At 33.8% G+C, this 25,285-nt stretch overlaps 2 protein-coding genes across 2 annotated transcripts; one reads left to right on the top strand and one right to left on the bottom strand.

Annotated features, from left to right (window-relative positions):
* Nucleotides 1-1,028: 1,028 nt before the first annotated feature.
* LOC132565002 (protein zer-1 homolog) lies at nt 1,029-17,037 on the bottom strand. The gene is made up of 17 exons (XM_060229610.1): nt 16,991-17,037; nt 16,512-16,693; nt 15,115-16,015; nt 14,016-14,189; nt 12,585-12,693; nt 12,134-12,277; nt 11,751-11,845; nt 10,567-10,699; nt 10,039-10,092; nt 7,992-8,171; nt 6,959-7,034; nt 6,407-6,480; nt 6,129-6,176; nt 4,928-4,998; nt 3,677-3,865; nt 2,436-2,533; nt 1,029-1,670 (listed from the first exon to the last, which is right to left on the bottom strand). Exons 3-17 carry the CDS (start codon nt 15,999-16,001, stop codon nt 1,477-1,479), a joined length of 2,526 nt encoding a protein of 841 aa, XP_060085593.1. The 5' UTR covers nt 16,002-16,015; nt 16,512-16,693; nt 16,991-17,037; the 3' UTR covers nt 1,029-1,476.
* Nucleotides 17,038-17,374: 337 nt separating this feature from the next.
* Nucleotides 17,375-21,476, top strand: LOC132564990 (mitochondrial pyruvate carrier 2-like). The gene is made up of 5 exons (XM_060229597.1): nt 17,375-17,484; nt 17,979-18,019; nt 18,455-18,539; nt 18,913-19,024; nt 19,310-21,476. The coding sequence occupies exons 1-5, from the start codon at nt 17,391-17,393 to the stop codon at nt 19,350-19,352; spliced, it is 375 nt and encodes a 124-aa protein (XP_060085580.1). The 5' UTR covers nt 17,375-17,390; the 3' UTR covers nt 19,353-21,476.
* The last annotated feature ends 3,809 nt before the right edge of the window (nt 21,477-25,285 follow it).

Below are 25,285 nucleotides of genomic sequence, written 5' to 3'. Positions count from 1 at the left end.
TACACATGTAAAATCACTTGTGAAATTCAATATACACATGTGTACACCTCATACAATACACATGTAAAATCACTTGTGAAATTCAATATACACATGTGTACACCTCATACAATACACATGTAAAATCACTTGTGAAATTCAATATACACATGTGTATACTCATTTAACAAATAACAGACAAATGACCATGACTAACACATTACTACAATGTACATGTATGATGAGCAGCAAAATACATTGTATACACAAAACACAATTTCCACATGTATGCACACTCAGAAAATACAATATATGTGCATACACACTCACTAAATACTATATACACACATACACACTCACTAAATACTATATACACATATACACACTCACAAAATACTTTTTACACACTCACAAAATACTATATACACACATACACACTCACAAAATACTATATACACATATACACACTCACTAAATACTATATACACATATACACACTCACAAAATACTATATACACATATACACACTCACAAAATACTATTTACACACTCACAAAATACAATATACACATATACACACTCACTAAATACAATAGAAGTCAAAGTATATCTCAAGGCTGCAGGAATATATAATCCAGACAAATGACATAAGACATGATCAACCTTAAAGATAGAAATATATCACAGTTGTAGATTTCGTCATGATAAACAAGCTTACATTTAGTAATTATAGTAAAATAATGAATGGGTAATAATGTTTTAATGGGAGGTTTTGAATGAATCTTTACTCTAGATTTTAATTTAGGCCAATGTCAAAATGAGATTTTAAATATTTTGTCATCTTTTACCATTTTACAGCTGGATGATTTGTTTCCTGTGGAGAAAAGTGACTGGGAGATTTATATATCATTATGCTACTTAATGTACCAATATATGCTTTGGCGTACAGTATCACATGGATAATGTGTTAATTCTTGTTTAGTCAGTTGATAAGACAACAGTAAACCTTGTAAATCAGCAAAGTTTCCATTGGTTTTTACAGTACAGTATAGCTGTGAAAATAATCACTGCAAACATGTTATCTGTTTACCTGTCAAAATTTCCACTTTCTTCCATCTGATCGTTTTAATATGAGTATCGATATCTGTACCCGAACTGTTAAAAAAATTTGATAAATATTTCGGAATCTAAGAGTATCTTCCCAAAAATATAATGCCACAAAATGCCCGAATAAAGAATTGTGAATATGACCAGATGTGGAAAAAAAGAGTTTCCATTAACAGCTTGTATGATGTTTAACAGGCCGATTCAACACCACATGTTAAAGAGAAAATGTGTTAAAGTGACACACAACACGTTGAACAGGTTTATTATGTTACAAGATAAGAGAGTTACATAACAGGGGAGATAACATATGACAAAACATTAAGGTTGCACAACACTGTTATTAAACCAACTAAATTAGAATAACTATCAACGTATGAGAAAAAGGAGAAATCAAGAGGAGGAAGCAGCTATTTCCAAAGCGCTCTTCACAGTATCGTCACTTTCAGGAATGTCCTTCGAGCTGACAAGATCTATCGCCATGGCTGCTAACTCTTGGACTTCCTGTGTTGTCTCCGGATCGTTTCTGATGGTTTCCATGACAGGAAGACCGCCTTCCATCTTTAACATTTGACAGTACACACTTCCTGGAAAGGTCAACATTGATTGATCATGTGAGTACATACATCAAATTTCTGTGGAATTAGCTAAATATTTGTTTCTAACCAAAACCAGGAGACACCAAAGCCCAGGGTAATCTTTGATTTGAAACAGGATTTAAACAAATCCCATGAGATCTAGGTAGTTCTGTATAGTGAAACAGGCTTCTAACAAAATAAGAGGACCTAAGCTATTAGTTTTCTACAGTAAAACATTAAACATGGGAAGATATGATTCAAGATTAAAAGCCAAGTTCAAAGGTTGTGGACAAGTGATATTGAAATATTCCTAACAAAGGAATGATTAGGCTTCTTGTGCTGGAAGTTATGCAGTTAGGCCCTAATCATGGACAACATATGATTATATGTGCTCAGAGGATAAATAAAGGCCCTTATTATGGACAAGAAGTGGTTAGACATGCCTAGAGGATGAATTAAGGCCCTTATTATGGACAAGATGTGGTTAAGACATGCCTAGAGGATGAATAAAGGCCCTAATTATGGACAAGATGTGGTTAAATGTGCCCAGAGGATGAATTAAGGCCCTTATTATGGACAAGATGTAGTTAAGACATGCCAAGAGGATGAATAAGGCCCTTATTATGGACCAGACCTTGTCCCAAGCATTCAGAGAAAAAACAAGACTGTTGGTTCTAAACCCTTTATGGTGATCCATTGTTTTATCAAGGTCTATCTGTTACTGCTTACCAGGTGTCTACCTTATGTTATAAACCAAACAGGGGAGGATGTTACCTTTAGATTTGATGAGGTTACATATACACCAGATAGCCAATAGCTGAGCCTCTGGGGTGTGGCTTTTCTGGGCCATTTCCAAGAACGGTAACAGAGACCTGTAAGATATCGAACAATGAAAATGAATTCTGCTACATATTGATAGTAACCCACTTAGTTATTTTGAATTTGTATTGTATGGCAGGCCAAATAGTCATGTAATCATGGAGTATATGTTGATCCAGTGCTTGACCAAATCAAATAAGATATCTATTTGTTTACATAATACCTTACTTACTAGATAAGACACTTAATTTACTAATTAAGATACCTAATTTACGATATCTAATTTACTAATTAAGATACCTAATTTACGATATCTAATTTACTAATTTTGATACCTAATTTACCATATAAAATACCTAATTTACTAGAATATGTATCTAATTCACAAGATAACATACCAAATTTACTAGAAAAGATACCTTATTTGCTAGATAATATATCTAATTTATTAAAAAGATATCTAGTTTACTAGATTTGATATCTTATTTAATTATCTTATTTATTAAATAAGATAACTCATAAATTTGGTTTAGTATAGCATCAACATTACTCACCTTGGCTGACCATGGCATTTCAAGAAAAAAAATGTAATTGTATGTATACAGCAGAAACTGTGGGGTCTACACAACAGAGGATTGACATTCTTCTTTCTAGGGTGTGACATGTCAGAGTGGGGACAATGCAAAATGGAACCTTGCTGTATGGACAGCACCAATTATAAATATGCATCGTATAAAAGGGAAAAAAAAATCTTGAAAGGCCCCATCAGCTGTGAACGCTAGCTTCATTTCATTACTGGACTGAAACTGTCAATGTACATTCTTTATTGTGTCTGTATTGTGAATTGTGAATTTGTACATAAAGCAGCATGTTTTTATCAAATTGTCATAAACGAAAATGAAGACATTTAGGTCTTTATGTGCAAGAATTCTTCTGAACAAAGAGAGAGTTAAACTACATGTTTTTACTTGTAACCTTGTAATAGTTGGAATTTTTGCATATGTGCAATAAGTGCACATACACGTACACATTTCCCCCTTGAAAAAGATTCAAGATTAAATGGTGGATTTTCAATGTTCAAGTCATAATTAAAGCAGTTTCTAAAGGGAGTACATATTAACTCAATGTTAATGAAAAAGAAAGGTGTACATATTTAACGAGAGGTAAGTATTATAGGTGTACAGACATTAACCTACCTGTACAAGGTCTTCATGCTACTAGATATATCCCAGCGGTGGACAGCAGCTGAAATCTTTGCCAGAACAGAAGAACGGTCAGGATTTTTTAGTATCCAAGCATCTGGCCCATCACTGACCAGGTTAGCCATTAAACAAGTCGCCTGGAAACTAAGCGCTTCCTCCATCACTTGAGAATCTGTCAAGTCACTGTGTCAGGTTCACAAAACAATAGAAATACCAAGTTTAATAAGGTTGATAAATAGTGAGACTTGAAGAAGTCAAAATTATCGGGACTTCATCGAATTTGACTTAAATAATGGTTCCATTTACAGTGTTATTGTATTGTGCTTGTTATAAAGTACAAACGAGTAATGAAAAAAGTCTCCTAGACACTTAACTGATTGACTAATGGGAAATTTTGACTCATTGATCCAGGAAGGTAACCTGTAATCTACACTTCTAAAGTGAATTGGGACGGAGTGAAATATTTAGAGCATCCTTAGTATTTGATTTCAGCATGTTTTAACCTGTTTTGTTGAATAATCTTACTATGTAAAGACACACATTCTCCATTTCGTATGATACTGAACCTTGTATCACTGTACACAATGTGATTGGTCAAATTTGCGAGGCCAATATTAAGTCTTGGTACTATTTAAACTCAAAGAATTGTAAGGTTAAAATTCTAATATCATAAACAATAGTACACTTTGTTTACTGTAATATGGCAAATAAGACATGTTTACTGTACGGATGAACATTATCATTCTTTTTGTCCTGTAATAGACCAATCCCCTGACGTTGAGTCTGAGCTGGGCTTATTGTCCTGTGAAGAGCCAACCTCCCTATTTTGAGTCACAGTGAATGTGTTGGCCCCAAGACGTTTGTCCTGTAATAAACTCACCCCCTAACTTTGTGTTAGAGGGAATGTGTTGGTTCCCTTGGCTTACTGTCTTGTAATTAATAAGTTTACCCTCTGACTTTGAGTCACAGTGAATGTTTTGGCCCCAAGCATTTTGTCCTGTAATAAGCCCACCCCATAACTTTGAGTCACAGTGAATGTTTTGGCCCCAAGCATTTTGTCCTGTAATAAGCCCACCCCATAACTTTGAGTCACAGTGAATGTTTTGGCCCCAAGCATTTTGTCCTGTAATAAGCCCACCCCATAACTTTGAGTCACAGTGAATGTTTTGGCCCCAAGCATTTTGTCCTGTAAAAAGCCCATCCCCTGACTAAAAAGTAAGAAAGAATGTGTTTGGATAATACTACCTTATTATGATTAAGAGTTCCTCGTTTTGTAGCAACTCTTTTCTCAGCTCAGCCACCTCGGACACATTTGCCTGTAAACAAACCACAGTATAGATACAATATAGTAAGTTCTATACAGTAAATTCATTCTTTATAGCATGGGAAATATCACAATATATAGATAAATATATCTATGGCAACACACAAAAATAACATAAAATTTGTTTAACTTTGAAGAGCTATTTTGTATTCAAGAAACTGAGAATGGTGAAAAAAGGCAGAGTTACTAGGAGATAATCCATCAGTAATGCACTTAAGGAGATATCATGGATGTCAATATATATAACTTATTAAACATTTAGAAAGCCCTCCTGCCCCAAAACCCCCACCTTCTTCATTTTCGCAAAATTATCTAAAATAGTAAGCTAAAAGGGGGATTATTTGAGAGTAAATACAGTATGTGACTCTTGACTTCTTCACCTGATAAGGAATAAAGTTATGTATATTAGTAACATTCAGCATCTGTCACTTGTGTTAGGTTGCATATCCTTATAGCTACACCATTGATGCTAGTACAATCCTTGTAGCAATTAAAGTGACCCGTTATTTTACAATTTTAAAGTTCCTCCTAATCTGGTGTAAGTATGAAGAAAAAGAACATTTCATATTGAATTTAAGATCTATATACAGTTATTACATAAACATTGATGAAATAAATTCTTTCTACCAAGTTTATGCAGATTTAGGAAAATTATGGAGAGGTTTTACACTCATCATGGTGACCTCATGGCGAAATATTTAATTTCTTTGTGCCATGTGAACTTGTATGTGTTGGATGCTCATTAGTTTGCCTGCTGGTTCTGTTCTTGTATACCTTGTTCTCCAATGAGAATGTGACATTACTTTGTTGGATTGTCCAAGATTTACATGGGGTGTTATTGATGAAGCAGAAGATGCTCATTCTTTCAGAACGTCTGGTCTTATTCTCCTTGTACTTTTTAAATAGTTCATATTTTGCCCTAGTTTTATTGAACTAGAGTTTGGATTATGGTTATGTTCACAGGTTGATATTTTTATGTTGTTATTGATGGCAGAACCCTGTTTCATATCTCTGACTATGTTCTGTCGGCAATAAATGAACTTAAATTATAAACAAGATCAAGGGCTGTAAATATTTCCTGTAGGAAGTGAAAAAAGTCATACTTAAATCAACGCTTCTTACCATGACCCCAAGCAGACCTCGAACAAATGAATCCCCTTGTTGTTTACCCTAGAAAAAAAACCATTTATTTCATTACTGAAAAAAAATTAGTTTCTCTGCTACAGAAGAACTATAAAACTTAATGATAAACAAACAGTCACGCATGAATATTTACAATTCTAACACAAAAAAGTGGTTTAGAACTAGCATCAGTCAAAATATAGTGGGTGTCAATATAGATTTTATGGTGAACTACTATGAGCCCAAACGCTTATTTATGTTACAATATATGGTTTTACCTTCAAACATTCCAGGTATAATTCCAAGGCATCTGGCACAGCCAATAACCTCATACAATTGGAAGGCACTTCATCTGCAAAGGAAATATATCGCCAAAACAATTAATTTGTAAAATTAACTGATTGTTTTATAAATCATTTCAGTTTATTTTTTGTAAATTAACCAATAATATGTCCATTAACATTCATTTAATTAGATTTTAATTAATAAAATATAAAAATAATATCTTTTACCTTTCCACACCTTTCCTTACATGTAAATATATACAGTATGCCAATCAGCACCTTCAGAACTGGTGATGTAGTGCCTTACAAAAGCTGTTTATTTGTGACAAATCAGCTAATCTTTGACTTGATGATTGTACTATGACCAGATCTTAATCTCTTGGTTTATTTTGTAATCAGCAAGACTTCAACTTCCAAGAAATATAATTTCCAGCACAAAGATAAGATGTGTTCATTTTTTAGTTACATTTGATGGAAACTCTGCTAACCATATAGGATAGTAATGTCAGGCTTGTATGAACTTTGACCTTGTGTCCTTTACCTCACCTGTTAGTCCCCAGAGGCACTGCCATGCTAGGTGTGTACAGTGGCTGGTCTTTCTTCTCGCCACCGACAAAAGGAACTAAAAATAAACAAGAGGCCCATTGGACTTGAGGGTCATCTGACTATAAAGACCTACTTATGAAAGAGGTCAAATAGGCCTAAAATAAATTGCTAAACCACTCTACAGCTTCATAAAGATTTTTTCTGCAAACTTGAAATCATATTCTTTATACATGCACTACACAATTGCCGTTACACATATTGCTTGTTGAAGAAAAATGCTACAGGCCCAGTATCAAGACCCCTAGCCTTCTGATTACTGAGAAGAAGTTGCTTATGCATTTCAACTCCTTTGATCCTTGTGACCTTGACAGTAGGTCAAGGTGAACAAACTTGGTAGCCCTTCATCCCATCATGCTACAGGCTCAATATCAGCACCCTGGGCCTTTTGGTTATTGAGAAGTTGTTTAATATTTTAACATATTTGACCCCTGTGACCTTGAAAGCAGGTCAAGGTCATTTATATTAACAAACTTGGCAGCCCTTCATCCAATCATACTACAGGCTCAATATCAGTGCCCCGAGCTTTCTGGTTATTGAAAAGAAGTCATTCAAATGGAAAGTTTACACAGGGGTGGACGGCACATGACGACTGACAAAACACAATGACTATAGGTCATCCTGGCTCAATAACTTCATTTACAAAATGTTTGTTAAGGAATGTCCTTGCTCCCATGCGTATAAACAACATTATATGATGAATCTACAGAAGTTGTTAAATAGGACATTAAAACCTTTAACCTTGACCAATGACAACCTTCATAAGATAGGGAGTAGAACTTGATGTTAGGGTACTATGTGGTAAATATGAACATCTGTAGAGAGCTTCTCAATATGTGACAATGATCTGGATGTGACAGGATGGGACGCATTGGGACATGAGAGGAGGACATAGTTAACACTTTTTGTATGAAAATAAGAGGCCAATATTCAGATTTCTTTGATAATGAGAAGACTTTGTTTGTCCATAATTTACCTCTATGAAGCCTTGTTGCCCCAGAAAGTCCCTGGACTCGTAGTCACCATAGTAAATAGCTATCCTCATCAGGTGGATGGCATAGGTTTCCAGTGTTTGGCTAACATAGCTATGATTGTCTGAACTACAGAACTTCTCCATCACACACTTCATGTACCGTTTCATGCTATAGCAGTATTTCTGAAAAATGAAGATAAATCTTTATATACATGTACACCAAAGCTAAGTTCTTTGTCATAGTTCAGGGCTATATTCCTTGATTCTAATATAGAGAACTGTGTCAAGTGACTATTTTTCAAGAATATTATATATAGGATTGGAAGTTAAGTAGCTCTGGTCTGTCCCTTCATATTTTATGTACATATTCTGCTCCTGAAAGTAGACATACTTCTAGTTTGACATTACTGACTTTTGTTAGAGAAGACGCTGAAGACGGAAACAACTCAAAATTTCTATTTTTTTTTGATGTGTTGATCCTTCAAAATGCAAACAATGCCAAGATGAATAGCTTTCACATCCTCTCATTCTTCTTTTCAAAAATCTTTCCAGAGATAGTTAGTGCTGATTCTAACCACTAACTGATACAATGGCAGTCTGAGATGGGTGATGCTCCCTGAATGGAACAAAATTTAAGTATGAAAAATAACAAAAGACAGCAGGAGAGTTATGATTTTTGTGCACTGCACTCCTTCTCCTTGTTGAGATCTATCTACCTAAGGAGTTTCAAGTTGATACCACTAATAGTTTTAGTGTAATGCTCTAGACAATGTTTAAGGATGAAAAATAACAAAGGGCATTAACTCCTAAAATGTGCAAAAGACAGTGATGGTTCTGGTGCACTGCACTTCTCCTTGTTAAGATTGCAACTGAGATTGAGAACTGCCATCCTGAGAATAACTAATAAAAACTCTCCCCCAGATGCCAATATGTCTTCTTCTCAATGCCAACCAAAGGAATACCAATATTTTGGTCCAATGAATGTATCTGCCATCCTATGCACAGCTTGATCAGACAATACCTCAATTTTTACCAGACAGTAGTGATAAATTGCATAATTTGACTAAGTTTGAATAAAAGAGTTGCAAGGGCTTATGAGCTATGGTGGGCCATCACACAGATACATATGTATAATGACAGGTTACAAAGACAACAAAAATTGTTAACAAAAAATAAGAGACAGATAGAAGGAAAATGCATACACATCTAAGTTTGGACCAAAATATTTCTGTAAAGTTTCCTTTAAAATTGTTTCCATGTTTCGGTAAAGTCTGGGCAAGATCAGTATAAACATAAGTCTTATTTGGTTACCATGGTAACCAAATAACATACAATGGTACCATTGTAATCACAATTCTTCAAAACTCTTATTTATTAATGTTCATCATAGTGTGACATTATGTCAATTTAAACCTTTCCTTACATTTCCTATAGTAATAGTTCTGGAAGCAACTGATAGGTCACTTTATAAGCTTAGATCAGTTTCAATTGATTTTCATACTGAAGAGTTACAGTCCAATACACGAAAACTTGTGTATAGTGACCTGATTACCATGGCAATCAAAATATCTGCGAAAATGGAAAATGTCTGTAAGACATAAATGCCACCCTCCATCTCCCAAAGTATTTCTATATATAGCAAGGTTGACCTTGGCCTTGACCATGGGCCCCTGTAACAAAATGATGTCCAAAGTATGATTATAATTGACCTTTGCATAAAGTTTGACCAGTTGCATTGAATCAAGCAGGACGTGACACGACGGGATGGGACAGACATAGGCAACGCTACATGCCTCCATGCCCCCCACTGAAAAACTAAAACCTGCATGCACATCTACAGTTTCATTAAAATTGATTCACAAGTTTAGGATGGGTTTTACAGGTTAGATTTACAAACAAGAGACATCAACTCATCTAAACAACCAAACAACCAGACATTCAGAAAAGGATAATATCAGTATTCCCCCTCCGACTGCTCATTTTTCAAATCACTAAACATTAATTATTTAACAACACTTAAGAAAATTAGACAGAACAAAATTTTACTCACAGCATCATGTGGCAGTTTCAACTTCAATAGGATCCTAAGACAACAGCTAAGGGTCTACAAAACAATATTACAGAGTTCATGAGTAATGACTATAAGGAATGTGACTATTACTGATTAAGTTTTGATGCCTTTTGCTTCACCCTGATACAAGTTTTAAGCAGAAGTATATATCTTTATATGTTTTCAGAACAATTATTACACTGGGCAAAAGCAATCACTTTTATGCTAAGTTGGAAGAGACCCAGGACAATTGTTTCTTCTATACAGTATGGACAATTCAACGGAAAATTCAGTTAACAAAATGAATCTGAAATTGGCGAGTTATCAAGATTCTAGTTCAAAATAATGGAATATGAGCTGATGTCTACTAATTATTTGTTTTACTTCTCAGGAAATTGGGGAGGGTAAAAAAAATATTTTTCTCCATTTTGTAAAAACAAATTGTGACAGAAAAAAATTATAATTATTTCAATTCAGGTGAACACATGGTGGCAGTACAAAAGAATTGTAATTCATGAGAAAACTTACCACATGATTTGAAGAATTGTTCAGACAAAATAAAGTTGTTTCCAGGATCTTTGCACGCAGTGACTGCCCCAGACTGATTGCTGTATCTTTCATTGAAGGGGAGTCTCTTATCAATAGCAATGCAATACAGGCACTTCAAAAAGAAAAATACAATCAATCACATTTTCAAAAGAATTTAAGATTATATACACTATTAATTCAAAACAAGCTATTTTTCTTTTTAAGATTTCCTCCCTCACCAAATATTGCATATCTTACATTCAAACAGAAATCACGATAATAAATTGATCTTATATAAGCACAGTAAATGCTGAAATTTCCAAATTTTGAAATCCTCAAATATGTTTGTCTTGAATCCTTTAACATCAAGTCTGTCCAGTCTAACCAACTAACTGTTAGTCTGTCCAGTCTTACCATTCAGCTGTTAGTCTGTCCAGTCATACCATTCAGCTGTTAGTCTGTCCAGTCATACCAACCAACTGTTAGTCTGTCCAGTCATACCATTCAGCTGGTAGTCTGTCCAGTCATACCATCCAACTGTTAGTCTGTCCAGTCTTAACATTCAGCTGTTAGTCTGTCCAGTCATACCATCCAATTGTTAGTCTGTCCAGTCATACCATTCAGCTGTTAGTCTGTCCAGTCATACCAACCAATTGTTAGTCTGTCCAGTCTTACCAAACAACTGTAAGTCAGTCCAGTCTTAACATCACCCTGTAAGTCTGTCCAGTCTTACCATCCAACTGTTAGTCTGTCCAGTCTTACCATCCAACTGCTTTTCTGTCCAGTCTTACCATCCAACTGTAAGTCTGTCCAGTCTTAACATCACCCTGTAAGTCTGTCCAGTCTTACCATCCAACTGTTAGTCTGTCCAGTCTTACCATCCAACTGTAAGTCTGTCCAGTCTTAACATCACCCTGTAAGTCTGTCCAGTCTTAACATCACCCTGTAAGTCTGTCCAGTCTTACCATCCAACTGTGAGTCTGTCCAGTCTTACCATCCAACTGTAAGTCTGTCCAGTCTTATCATCCAACTGTTTGTCTGTCCTGTCTTACCATCAAGCTCTCTGTCTGCATGTCTCAAACAAAGTCTGTCTTGACTTTAGATCAGGCTGTCTGACTGTCCTGATTCATGATTTAGCTATCTAACACTCCTGACTTAATATCAAGCTGTCTTTCTTCACTTACCAGCTGTCTCTCTGGATTGTGTCAATGTTAGGATGCAGATGGATCACCTTCAGTAAACATTCAATCAATACGATAGTGTTTGTGTCTATGGTGAGCTGAAAGATAAAATGAATGAAATCAGATTATCAGACTAATGTTGGCCATGCTTTCCATGTTGATAAGACCATATGTTTTTTAATTACTAATGAAAAAAACAAATCTGGTCATCATGGTCTAATTTCTCAGATGTCTAATGTCAAAATTTGGTTGAATTCTGTAAAGTAATTTGGAGGAGAAGTTTTAAGTTGAATGTTACAGATAATAGACCACACACAGCACAATGGGAAGTATTCATCTTAATAAGAATGCTAAATATATTGTATAACATGTAACAAAATATAAACCTTTATTTTATTTATCTGTTGGTCAGACATGGAGCTGTTGATAAACCATTGAAGTGCATGTATGACAGGTTGCAGCATCCCAGTATTATTTTTGTAAACCTCCATGGCCAGCACCACATTCTCAAATTTTGCTAAACAGGTAAACTGTGGATAAACAAGGAATACATTGTTATATTATACCACTTATGTGAACGGTGGGTTTGGCTTCTCATGAAATAACATGTATACAAGTTTTTCATTTCAAAAGTCATCAAGTACAAGCATTCAACCTTGACTAATAACCACCAAAATCTGAAGGAGTGAAATCATTATTTTGGCTTTGTTTCAAACATCAATTTAGGCAATCAATTTCCATAATTAATTAACGAGCCTATTCCACCATTTTAAAATGACACAAGTGATTTTGATGACCCTGGCAGTTAAAAACGTTTTCAATGTCGTTATATCTCACCTCTTCAGCTGGTACGTTCTCCCATGAAAATGGAAGCTCAGAACAATTACATAAGCCCAGGAAAGAAAACTTTCTGTACCCAAAACTTTGACTTATTGTCTTTTCAACCCTGGAATGAAAATTTAAACAAAAATAATTTATCCAAAAAAAATAAAAAATAAAATTTTAAATCAGTAATTGCTAATACAGAAATTTATACCAAGTCATGTAGAATGTTTTAAAAGTGAAAATGATACTGAATGCCATGGTCCATTATAACCAGTGAAAACATCTTGGTCAGTCAATGTGATCGTGCAGCTTTGTCAACTTATACTACAGAATTTTTAGGTCCTGAATTTGAATCTGGACTTCAGTTTTTTCAGTTTTATCAAACTGGCAGCTTACATTTAATATACCATTTAGTAATGTTGTAATGGAAGTCACCGGTGTAACCTTCCATGACCTGAATTTAGATGCAATTAATGTTTTCATCTGAATTATATATATATATGCAATTACTGTTTTTTTAAACATACTCTTGTACATGAAGTTCATAATTTTTTTTTATATCAAACTAATGGAATGAATCATTGCCATCAATCTTAATATCATCTCAACCTTAATATTATCGAAAGAATCATTTATCAATCTTAATATCATCTATCGAAAGAATCATTTATCAATCTTAATATCATCTATCGAAAGAATCATTTATCAATCTTAATATCATCTATCGAAAGAATCATTTATCAATCTTAATGTCATCTATCGAAAGAATCATTTATCAATCTTAATGTCATCTATCGAAAGAATCATTTATCAATCTTAATATTATCTATCGAAAGAATCATTTATCAGTCTTAATATTATCTATCGAAAGAATCATTTATCAATCTTAACATTATCTATCAAAAGAATCATTTATCAATCTTAATATTATCTATCGAAAGAATCATTTATCAATCTTAATATTATCTATCGAAAGAATCATTTATCAATCTTAATATTATCTATCGAAAGAATCATTTATCAATCTTAATATTATCTATCGAAAGAATCATTTATCAGTCTTAATATTATCTATCGAAAGAATCATTTATCAATCTTAATATTATCATTATCTATCGAAAGAATCATTTATCAACCTTAATATTATCTATCGAAAGAATCATTTATGAATCTTAATATTATCTATCAAAAGAATCATTTATCAGTCTTAATATTATCTATCAAAAGAATCATTTATCAGTCTTAATATTATCTATCAAAAGAATCATTTATCAGTCTTAATATTATCTATCAAAAGAATCATTTGCAAATACCAATCCACCTCTGACTACAAATCTCATGGTAAAATAGTATACAGTATCAACTTCATGCAAATCTATGAGCTATTCAAAACCTTTCTTATTGTCAAAAATGTATAGGATATGAAAACCAATGTTCCTTAACCATTGCTGCTTGGCCTGATCTTTTTGTTTGTTTTCCATCTTCACTCCTGCCAGGTTTGTCCCGGAAATGTCAAGTGAAGTCAATGAGGGCAGGCTATTTAAAAGCTCATTCATACTCTCCTCTGGGGCTTCATACATCCTTGGCTCTTCCACAATTGCTGATATATCTAGGTGACTGCAGGGAAAAAGAAAGGATGTGTATATTTACACCTGGACATTTGAATCTCCATCCCTCATCTTTTTATTATGATCCAAATCATTGAAGGGCTAATCTAGTAAGGCAAAAGCTTTTTATTTCAAAAGTGGTCAACACTGACCTTTGACTTTTAACCTTGACTTATGACCTTAAAAATTGATATGGTGATGATATGGTGTGAATATGAACTAAAACTGTTCAGGGGTTCATGAGATGCCTTGAATGCAAGTTTTTTATTTCAAAAGTATACAAAGGTGACCTTTGACCTTTAATCTTGACCAATGAACATGCTAAATTATGATTGAACTAATTGCAGCTTTTGTATGTTGTTTATATAACAATTAATGTGAATGCCTAAATTCATCATTGCGCCAATTTGTGAAAAAGTTATAATGCCTTAAAATGTCACTTTATCAAATCAAGTATGTTAACTTCTGTAACCCTGTTAAAATACTAGCCGCAATATACCACTCGGCTAGAGAGAACTTCGCTTTAGCTCGATTGGTTGAGCGTCAGACTAGTACGCCAGGGGCCCTGGGAGGAGGCATTGAACTAAATAATGACCTCTGTTACACTTATATCCAGATATATTAATCACTGTTGATCTTGAGAGAGGTGTAAGGAGTTTTACTGTGGGAAGAAACCAGAGTACCCAGGGGTTGTGACTTTTCACACCTAATCAGGGAATGAAATCCTAGTCACTGAAGTGAAAGGGTAGTACAAAACCACTGCACCATTGGACAGTCCAAGGTATATTAGTTACAAAACTCACTTGAATTTCTTCTCATAACAAAACACAATTTTAATTCTGTGAATATCATTAAACCAGTCTTTTCATTTGAAAATACTTGCAAATATAATTAAAGCAATAGCAGCAATAAAAAGCCAAACATAAGTGATTTACCGTAGGTTTTCAGCTTTCGCGATTTGTCCAAGACCAGTAACTACATCTTTAATCTGGTGTCCAGACAGCCCCAATGAGGTCAATGTTGGGATATCCTCCAGGAAATCAAGGTCATTCTCTGTTAAACCAAGTCCAAACAGGTTTAGATGTGTCAGACGATTAAATGTTGTACCAGTAACTTTAAAGAAACACTTGGTAAACGATATGACAGTTTCAGCTTGCATTGATGATTCTGTGTGGACATTCAAAGTATAGTGTGTTAATGCAGGGAATCGGAGATAACCTAAAGCTGTGACATTGTATTCATCCACTTTTGCAGCATCAGTAACGACTGTGTCTTTCTCTGGCTGATTGAACTCCTCATTCACGCCTGAGAGGATGTTTGTACTGTCTTCGTCATGCTCTAACCTGCAATTTGGACTAAAAGAGATACGTATAACCTTTAAAGAATTACACAATTTGTGAAAAGCAGGAAAAGAGTCAGACTTTGTGTTGTTTAAATCGTTGCAGAACTGGCAATAGCAGAGATCTAAGTACTGTATCGGCTGGTCAAAGACAGATGGTGGAAGGGAGCCACACAATGTATGTTCTTGTTGCAGAAACATTCGTCTTAATGGTGTCTTGTTTGGATCGCCGAACAATGACAACAGCTTAATAAATTTGGCCTTGTTCTTAGTCCCTAGATATCTCTCTATGTAAATAAACAACATGTTTGATAAGTTCATTGGAAAGGATGGCATCCCTGAAAAATTTGTGCAGAAGTCTGTGTCTCCTTCATCTTTTGAATTTCTCACTGCTGATCTTGTGAGGGTGTCTATGTTATTAGCACAGTACCTCACACACATATGAAGAAGGGGATCAATCTTTGTGGATGAAGGATTGCTCATTTTTCTGATGATTTCTGAAACAAAATTTTATAAATAGTTTAAAATTGTGTAAATATAAATTTTAAAAAAAAGTCAAATACAACAAATGACTTTGAAATTAACTGCTTTCATCATTCAATTACACTACATTCCTGAACATAAATCTGTTTCGTTTTTAAAAAAGTCATATAAAAGGTAATATATACAAGTAAATATTTTTAAGCAGATATGGAGTGTTAGATGAGAGATTCATAGGTGCTTTGCCTTTTATGTTATGAATATACACGATACAATTTGTTTTTGACTGTTGACTTTTCAGGTTATATTTTTCTTACTACATTTACCCACTCCATATGGTGATCAAAATGATTTCTACACGGTACCAACATTATATATAGCCTGTCTTTGTAAATGTATAAGTATTACATGTGATGCGATACAATATATAACTCTCAAGAGGTACAAAGTATGTCATCACATATCACCCATCAAAATCTTGTAATGTGGAAGTTTGTCTCAGAATATGCGAACCTGTGTTTTTATATCATTATTTAGAGTTGAACATTTAGACAACGTGAGGGAGGAAAATAGAGGGACTCAGACATCGACAACTCGATCAGCGGCATCAAGTGGCTTAGTCATCTACATCTCACTGTGGCCTCTGGTTTCAATTCCGAATCTCTCCGGTCTCTTTTTTTTCTCCTCTTCTCCTACTAAAGAAACAAAATTTGACAAGGCCACAGGGTGAAACAAATGTTACATGGTATGAGAAAGAAAAAAATGTAACGGACGTCATTATTTTTCCAATGACTCGGCAGGCACTACGTATTTAACTAAGCAGGTATATATGGTTACCCATAAATAACAAGCTTAAAGTGAAAGTAGGCAAATATTTGATTTTTTTTTCTATCTTCAGCTGTCCCATGATAACCACTGAATTTACAATCAATCAGCAGAGTCTATTTTTGTGATCTTTTCATGTGTCTCATAATAAAACTGTTTTAATTTACCCGTATCAGGAAATCGGTCTTCGAATGGGAGCTCTTCCTTTAGGCTAAACAATTTAGAGCTTGCAGAATGTCCCACTCCTTTCGGTATCGTAGATTACTCGAATGAATAATTTCCGAAAGATTCCGAAGGAATTGATAAGTGGCGCGCCTTCTTTACTGAGGCCAAGCGAAATTTGTCAAATAATAGCTGATCGAAAACTTATTGCAAACGTTTCTAGGGTCAGGATGTTTCTGCCTATGTCCGAAAGTACACTTAAACTTAATTTTAAAAACTAATATGTTTATTTTCGATAGTGTCATAATTTAGAAAAATGTACTAAATTTCAAAACTGGAACAACTGGTTTAACCACCATCCTCTATTCGGAATGTCTGAGGCGATCAAAATACAAGAAACGGGACATGAAGGGTTTGTCAGTGATTTATCGTACGGCCGTTTCTTTGGGGGACAGGGTTGTCCCTGCTCGCTTTGCCGATACATGGAACCATCCAGCAGGTGACTTGTAATCATAGTGTCATTTGCATTTGATTTCAAATGGAACATTTAAATGATAATCTACCCGTAATTTTTGACCTTCGCGATCCATGACGCCGACCGTCTCTATTGCATTGAAAAGAAATATTTACCTCGTTTATCCTGCTATAGACCAGAGGGCTATCATGGAACTTATGGCTCAATGTCAGGGGCAGGCTTTGTTCAGGACAACAAAACAACTTCTCTCCCCCCCCCCTTTAAAAAAAAAAAAATCTGTTGAACAGCTATAGGCATTTGTAACCTAAAATGACGAATTTTAAATGTTCATAATTAAAGAGTAGTCTGCCTTTTGAATTTTGATTTACATATCTGAAGCTCAATCTTTATCAAAATGTGTAGGTATATGTATATAGTGCTGTACATATGCTTAATAGTATCGATACTCATGTCAAATAATAACATACATATATACTTACATGTATATTTTCCAAACGGCTTTTGTTTCGTTATTTCAGGTCCAAAAACAATATTCTTCTGGGCTCCATCATTCAAATGGGTAAGTGCTAACTTACTGCTAATGTTTAGGTTATAAAGCTTTGATAAATCAGCAAAAACAGGACATAAACAGGACTTTCATTATGTATCATAGTAATGTGCACATTTTAAGAGGAAAGTTTATCGTATTTCATTGCCAGTAGATATGATGGGATTTCTCCTTGACTCATTTATATCCGATGTTTGACAATGTCCTTGTTGAGGGACATCATTAAATGTCCGATAAAAATGAGTCTTAAGAAGGAACCCCTTATAGATTAGCCTTTTTTCCAGTATATAAATGGAAACAAAGTGATTTGCGGTTCTTTCAAAACAATTTTTCAGAGAGAACCAATAACATTAATTTTATATTGCCTAAGGACACCACTGAGCCTAGATGAAGGAAGGTTTGACATTACATACCAGTCCTATTCAGTTTTTTGTTTGTTTGTGTCAGGCTCTTGTGATTGCTGGAATTGGTGACATAGCCCGTCCTGCTGAAAAACTCAGTACATTTCAGTCTGGTGCCTTAGCAGCCACAGGTAAATGCAAGAAGTTTCTGCCTTTAATTTTTAACATGATTAAAAAAAACTATTTTTGATCCACTTATTGGCTTTATACATGACTAAATTCTGTAAAAGACTATTTTTTATCTCAAATTATCAAAATGTTCAGTATTTTGCTCTTTGTGCCCCCATGGATTCTTCATGGTAATTATTTTTTGAGCATAACTAATAAGGTTGAGATACCTGCACTAAATGACTGCATTGTCATTCGTATATAATTAAAAATTTTCCTAGCATCTTATTTCTAAGAATAGCACATCACACAAGTTGATCTTGAAATGATTTATGAAGCAAACCATTATTTATGCGACTTGATATGAAGTTTTTCTCTTGATTTTATTACATACAGGTATTATATGGGCCAGGTACTCTCTAGTTATCATCCCCAAGAATTACAACCTCTTCTTTGTAAATATATTTGTGGGTGCTACAGGTATTCTGCAGCTCTCCAGAATCTACATGTGGGTATCATTTGAAATTCATATTTTTTTTAAAGTTTATTTACGTTTTAAGCCTCTAACTATTGATCTGGTGAAAGGAATAGCTGTCAAAGAAATATTTTGAATTTCAATAAATATTTCTAATTTCATTAGATATTTCTAATTTCAATAAATTACTAGATCAGTAATCAAAATTTTCAATATGAAATTTGTGTAAGGCAAATCAGACAACAGTTTCATTGATTGATGGATATTAAAAGTCTCACATGTGTATAACCATCTTAAAATCTGTTTGTTTCATTTCAGGTACAAAAAATCCCTTAAAAACATTGACAGTGAATTAAAGTGAACATTTTTTAGAATGTGCAAAGAGACGATACTCAAGAAAATCACATTTTCATCATTTTAATTAAACAGAATTGGTTTTATACCAGGAATTTGACAATTAACCACATTCCACCTGTAAAAAAAATAGAAACAAAATATATATCACTAATATTGTTGAACTGAAGAATGCAAGTTCTTCACTGCGACATTCTTTCCATGAAGGCCTTACACCAAAATTGTTGTAGAATGTGATTTATCAAATGGATATATATACATATTTGGGAGTTGAGGTGGATTGATTTCATCAAACGAGAAAAAAAAAAGTCACTCAAGTATGGCGTTTTGACACGTTTGTTACACAATATAGTTAAACATAGTATGTATTGATTAAAAGCTCAAAGGTGTGGTTGTGATATACCAGGGCATATATTTTGTAATCAGTTAAATTGGGTGAACACTGGGATGGTTACTATATACTTAATCAAATGATGATAGTTTTGGAAACTAATGAGGCTGAATGAATCCAGTCTAGAGGCAGAGTAACTGGTTTATGTAATGTTGGGGAGTTTTATTGCAGGACAAAGAGTCTCCAAGAACTTTTGCATTTGGCCTTTTCTTTAGTTGGTGGTAAACATTTGACTTTTTTTTTTCACTTTTCAAAAAATCTTGAACATATTTTGATGTAGAATTTCATAGAAACCTTCCCCGGTCAAAAATGAAGCAAAACCTTGGATATGAACCCCCATACCCAGGGCACTAATGAACAAGGGTCATTTGGTGTCACATGGGCTAAGAAATATTTTTTAGACCAAGATATATTAGAACTAAACACTCTTTATGGAAGGAATTGTACTTCATCACATAAATAATGGATTTCATTATACCTAGATCCTGCATCCTCATCCTCATTGGGAGGGTATACAATTTACTATGGTTGATATAAACAAACCACACCATTGGAAATAAATAAAATTTTGCAGTTTGGCTGCATGTGAACTTTGACACTGACCAACACTTAAGATTGAGGGGCGTGGTCAAAGAGGTTAGTTTAATAACATTTAGTAATGTTAAAAAGGAGGAAAAATCAACCATATCAGGTAACTTGGGTGAAAAGCAAGCCTCGCAGGCCACTGGCTGGTATTTCAGGCCACCAGCTGGTATTTCTAGTTAACTGCCTTCAATACAGGACCTATTAATTACCATTAGATAAACATGTTAAAAACTTTGATAATGGGACAACATTATTAGTTATTGTTAAGTTTACCAGTGTGAAGAGCATTTTTACAAAATATGTCACAGAAGTGCTTATTTTTTTTAATAATTTAGTATTTAAATGTGACTTTTTTTTTTAATCTTCCCTGATCTCCCAGATTATAACTCATATTGAATCTCTAAACAAATGCTCATACATTTTTTGTTATTTTCTCATAATGATGATGTTACCCTATATGTTTAACCAGAAAACTTATAACTGTTAAGTGGATTTTTCTTCATTATTTGCTGGAGATGTGGCATTAGCTGTTACTCCTGTGTTGTACATTCACTACATGTACTGATTAGATTAACAAGAATTGATATAAAACCATATATAACATGTTCCATATATTTAACTTGAGTGATTGTGGTAAAATTAAATGAATGAAATAAAAAGTTTTTTATCTTCATTTTTAATGACAAATCTCAAAAAGTAATTTTCAGCTGAAGTTTGAAAAAACAAAAGCTGGAGTACAAGTTTAAGAACAAAGCATAATTTTTTTTTATTTGTAAGAACAAATCCATCACAATGCAGCCAGATTTGAACAATTATATTGATACTATTTCAATAAAGAAATTCTCCAAAACTGGAATTAACCACTTGGTATGAAGCCAAAAAAAGAAAAGGAAAAAAAAGGTACAGAGATGTACTTTTACTTTAAAGACAAATTTTCACTTTGTTCTACTGTTATTTTCTTTGGTATGTTTTTTTCTCTCTAGTTTCTTTCAATAAAAGCACACTTGAATCTCTTTAAATTTATTAAAATATTACGCAGTATGAGTTGTAAAGTTATAATTTCAATGTTGAGAAATTAAACAAATGTATATATTCACACATGTATATATTCTTAATGCATTTGTGAGGCAAAAATAAAATGTGTTGAAACCACTAGTAATGTGTTTGTCATAGTCTAGTAACAGTGGCACTTCTAAGCAACACACTATCATAAGATGAAACAGCCTTACTTCACAAAACAAAAAAAAATCAAGAGGCCCATGGGCCTAAACGGTCACCTGAGGTCTTAAGGACAGTCTCGGAACCTGTCCATCAGTCCCAGCATTAAGGCAGACAGAACAGAACTGATATATGCATACTTAATTTTCAATTAAACGGAACTGATAACACTTTGTTTTTGTAGTTAAGCAGATCTTAACACATTTGACCTCTGTGACCTTAAAAGTAGTTCAAAGGTAATTCATTTGAACAAACTTTGTAGCCTTTGATCCCAGCATGCTACTGGCCCAAATATCATGACCCTGGGCTTTTTGGTTATTGAGAATTAAAAAATTGTTAACTCACAACACACAAACAAAAGACAATTGCAATAGGTCTCGAGTGACCTAAAAACCCTGTGTTATTTTAGCCAGTAGTATGTTGAGGTAGTGGGCTTTAAAGTTAGTTACAATGGATGACTTTGACCACTTTAAAGGCTACTGGGGTTAGTGGGTGTTTAAATCCAAGTTTGTTAATAACCAAAAGTAATTAGTTGTAGCAGAGGGCTTTCAAGTTAATTCAAATGCATTACTTTGACCCACTATAAAGGTTACAAAGGCTAATGATGGTTCCTTCTCAAGAACCAATGTGCAACAGTGTCATGTTTGACCTTGAGCTTCTGGGGTGGAAGGGTCTAAACTCGTTATAATGGGTGATCTTGTCTCACTTTCAATGTCTCAGGGATAAAGGTTTTAAAATTAGCAAGTGTTTTCAAACAAGCATGCCAAGTATTCCTTTAGCACATGTCCCCTACCAGCACTCAAAAGCTATAGTGTTGACAATGATTTCCTAAAAAACGATAATTGTGACCTTGACCAAAAATATTATATGCTCTGCAAGTATATTAAGATTAATGAGAATCCATCCAGGAATATTTCTAAAAATAGCAAGGGACCTTGACCACTTGCAAATCACTTTCAAATTTCATGAAATTGACTTTACTGAGAAAGTCTTCTCTTTTCAGAGTAGTAAAGCAGGCCAAATAGGCCTAGTGTTACTCTGACAAGTTGTGTGGAGTAGCCTAATAAAATTTTGATAATGTTTTACAAGGAAAATTTGAGCTAGCAAATATATTCAAATTTTCATGAAACCTGAATATATTTATATGTGCTTGTAAAATTGTTGAAAAATAAAGAATATCTAGTTTGAATTATTTTTCATATGATTAAAGAAATACAGACAAATGCAAAGTCCTTACATACCAATTTATTGTGTACATAATCATTAACACATGACATTCTAAACGATGAAAAATTACATGTCATAATTACCACCTGGATTCAGTTCCTTAAAACCAGATTTCACAGCATGTTGAACAATGTTCAATAGCAGAAAAAATTATGCACACATATTTCTAGTTTAGGGCACAAATTGGGACTTGGTAAGAAATTGATGGCTGGTTTGTGAAGTCCTCATATGTGTTAGTGTAACTGTGTTACCTATATAACTATTCAGATGGGATAAAACAATTATCACGAATGTGATATATATTGATCGATTAAGTAAAAGAGGTGCTAAATCTAAGTCGAATTCAGCATCTGTATAACATGAATTCTGGAGAGAAGCCCAATTTGCATACAGTATTTTTTCCAAGGAATACTCTTGGTACCCAGAAAGGACAAAACAATTCCTCTTGGCTTGCTCCTCACAAACTTTATTGAGTGGGCAAAACATACATTTTCACCTTGATTTCCTAAGTGGTCTAATAAGCTGTAGGATTACAAATAAAAAAACAAAATTGAGAGTAAAGTGTCTGTAGGTGTGTTGTAGGGGAAATAACATACGGAAAATATAGGAGTGTGTTGATAGAAAATGAAAAAGAAGAATCTAACGGAGAAAGAACAAGAGAAAATTGAGCATAAAATAACAGAAAGAATGCAATGTAATGACAAACCTGTTTAGGAAGAAAACCTATCATTGTATGGATACAATGAGATTTCATGCTCCAAATATACACTCACGATGATGATATAGGCATATCATGTCTTCTTATTCTTTCAATCTCCCATTATTCTTCACAACTGAATTAAAACTTGACAGATGTTGTAAGATAATTATTACATATGTATCTCAGTAATGATTGATCAAGTCTTGTGTGGGATACTGAAGAACTTTATAGTATGTTACTTTAACATGAAAATACATACCGAGGTAGGATGAAGAATGTTGATTATCATGAATCCAAGACACCATGAAAGTCAATGATGATGATTGGTAATTATGATGACAATGAAAATGAAGACTGACGAAGATGATGATGATGTTGATGAAGATGATAATAAAGATGGACAATGATAATGAATGGTGAATGTTGTGACTGATGATGAATTGTGATGATGATGAAATGAGATATCTAGCAATGTCAACATCATGATGCTCAGCTATGTGACATCAAGTACAATGACAAATTATCGTTGACAAGGGTTAAGTTCAACAATGAAGCTGATGGTGATTATAGCCACTCATAATACCTGGTGTTAATAACATGGAAAAGATGATGATGATGATGATGATGATGATGATGATGATGATGATGATGATGATGGTGATGATGATGATGATGATGATGATAAATGGTGAAGATAATAATGATGCTGCTGATAATGAAAAATGAAGAAGATGATGAATGGTAGTGATGATAATGATGAATGGTGGTGATGAATGGTATTGATGATGATGATGATGATGATGATGATGTTGAATAGTGATGAGGTATGGTACTGATGAGGATAATGTATGATCATAATGAACAGTATTAATGATGAAATTGAATGGTGATGTTGATGAATGGTGTTGATAATAATGAATGAAAGGTATTGATGATGTTGAATAGTGATGAAAAATGGTACTGATGAGGAAAATCTTACGTGATGTCATTATACTGACAATGACGTTATATCATGAATTGACTTACGTGATGTCATTATATTGACAATGACGTTATATCATGAATTGACTTACGTGATGTCATTATATTGACAATGACGTTATATCATGAATTGATTTACGTGATGTCATTATATTGACAATGACGTTATATCATGAATTGATTTACATGATGTCATTATATTGACAATGACGTTATATCATGAATTGATTTACATGATGTCATTATATTGACAATGACGTTATATCATGAATTGATTTACATGATGTCATTATATTGACAATGACGTTATATCATGAATTGACTTACATGATGTCATTATATTGACAATGACGTTATATCATGAATTGACTTACATGATGTCATTATATTGACAATGACGTTATATCATGAATATCATGAATTGACTTACGTGATGTCATTATATTGACAATGACGTTATATCATGAATTGACTTACGTGATGTCATTATATTGACAATGACGTTATATCATGAATTGACTTACGTGATGTCATTATATTGACAATGACGTTATATCATGAATTGACTTACGTGATGTCATTATATTGACAATGACGTTATATCATGAATTGATTTACGTGATGTCATTATATTGACAATGACGTTATATCATGAATTGACTTACATGATGTCATTATATTGACAATGACGTTATATCATGAATTGATTTACGTGATGTCATTATATTGACAATGACGTTATATCATGAATTGACTTACGTGATGTCATTATATTGACAATGACGTTATATCATGAATTGACTTACGTGATGTCATTATATTGACAATGACGTTATAT

Source organism: Ylistrum balloti, unplaced genomic scaffold (assembly GCF_031769215.1).
Source record: "Ylistrum balloti isolate Yb309-2 unplaced genomic scaffold, AGI_CSIRO_Ybal_v1 Utg369686, whole genome shotgun sequence".
In the NCBI taxonomy this organism is placed as follows: domain Eukaryota; kingdom Metazoa; phylum Mollusca; class Bivalvia; order Pectinida; family Pectinidae; genus Ylistrum; species Ylistrum balloti.
This window is presented reverse-complemented; position numbering and strand designations above follow the sequence as displayed.

What these genes read in the sequence shown, in the direction of transcription:
- LOC132564990 (XM_060229597.1), top strand. Translation starts at nt 17,391, where the DNA reads ATGAAGGGTTTGTCAGTGATTTATCGTACGGCCGTTTCTTTGGGGGAC. An exon ending in TACATGGAACCATCCAGCAG is followed by an intron (nt 17,485 to 17,978) that starts GTGACTTGTAAT and finishes TCGTTATTTCAG; the next exon opens with GTCCAAAAACAATATTCTTC. An exon ending in CAGCTCTCCAGAATCTACAT is followed by an intron (nt 19,025 to 19,309) that starts GTGGGTATCATT and finishes GTTTCATTTCAG; the next exon opens with GTACAAAAAATCCCTTAAAA.
- LOC132565002 (XM_060229610.1), bottom strand. Translation starts at nt 16,001, where the DNA reads ATGAGCAATCCTTCATCCACAAAGATTGATCCCCTTCTTCATATGTGT. An exon ending in GAGGTCTGCTTGGGGTCATG is followed by an intron (nt 4,999 to 6,128) that starts GTAAGAAGCGTT and finishes GTTTGTTTACAG; the next exon opens with GCAAATGTGTCCGAGGTGGC. An exon ending in AGCATGAAGACCTTGTACAG is followed by an intron (nt 2,534 to 3,676) that starts GTAGGTTAATGT and finishes GATATCTTACAG; the next exon opens with GTCTCTGTTACCGTTCTTGG.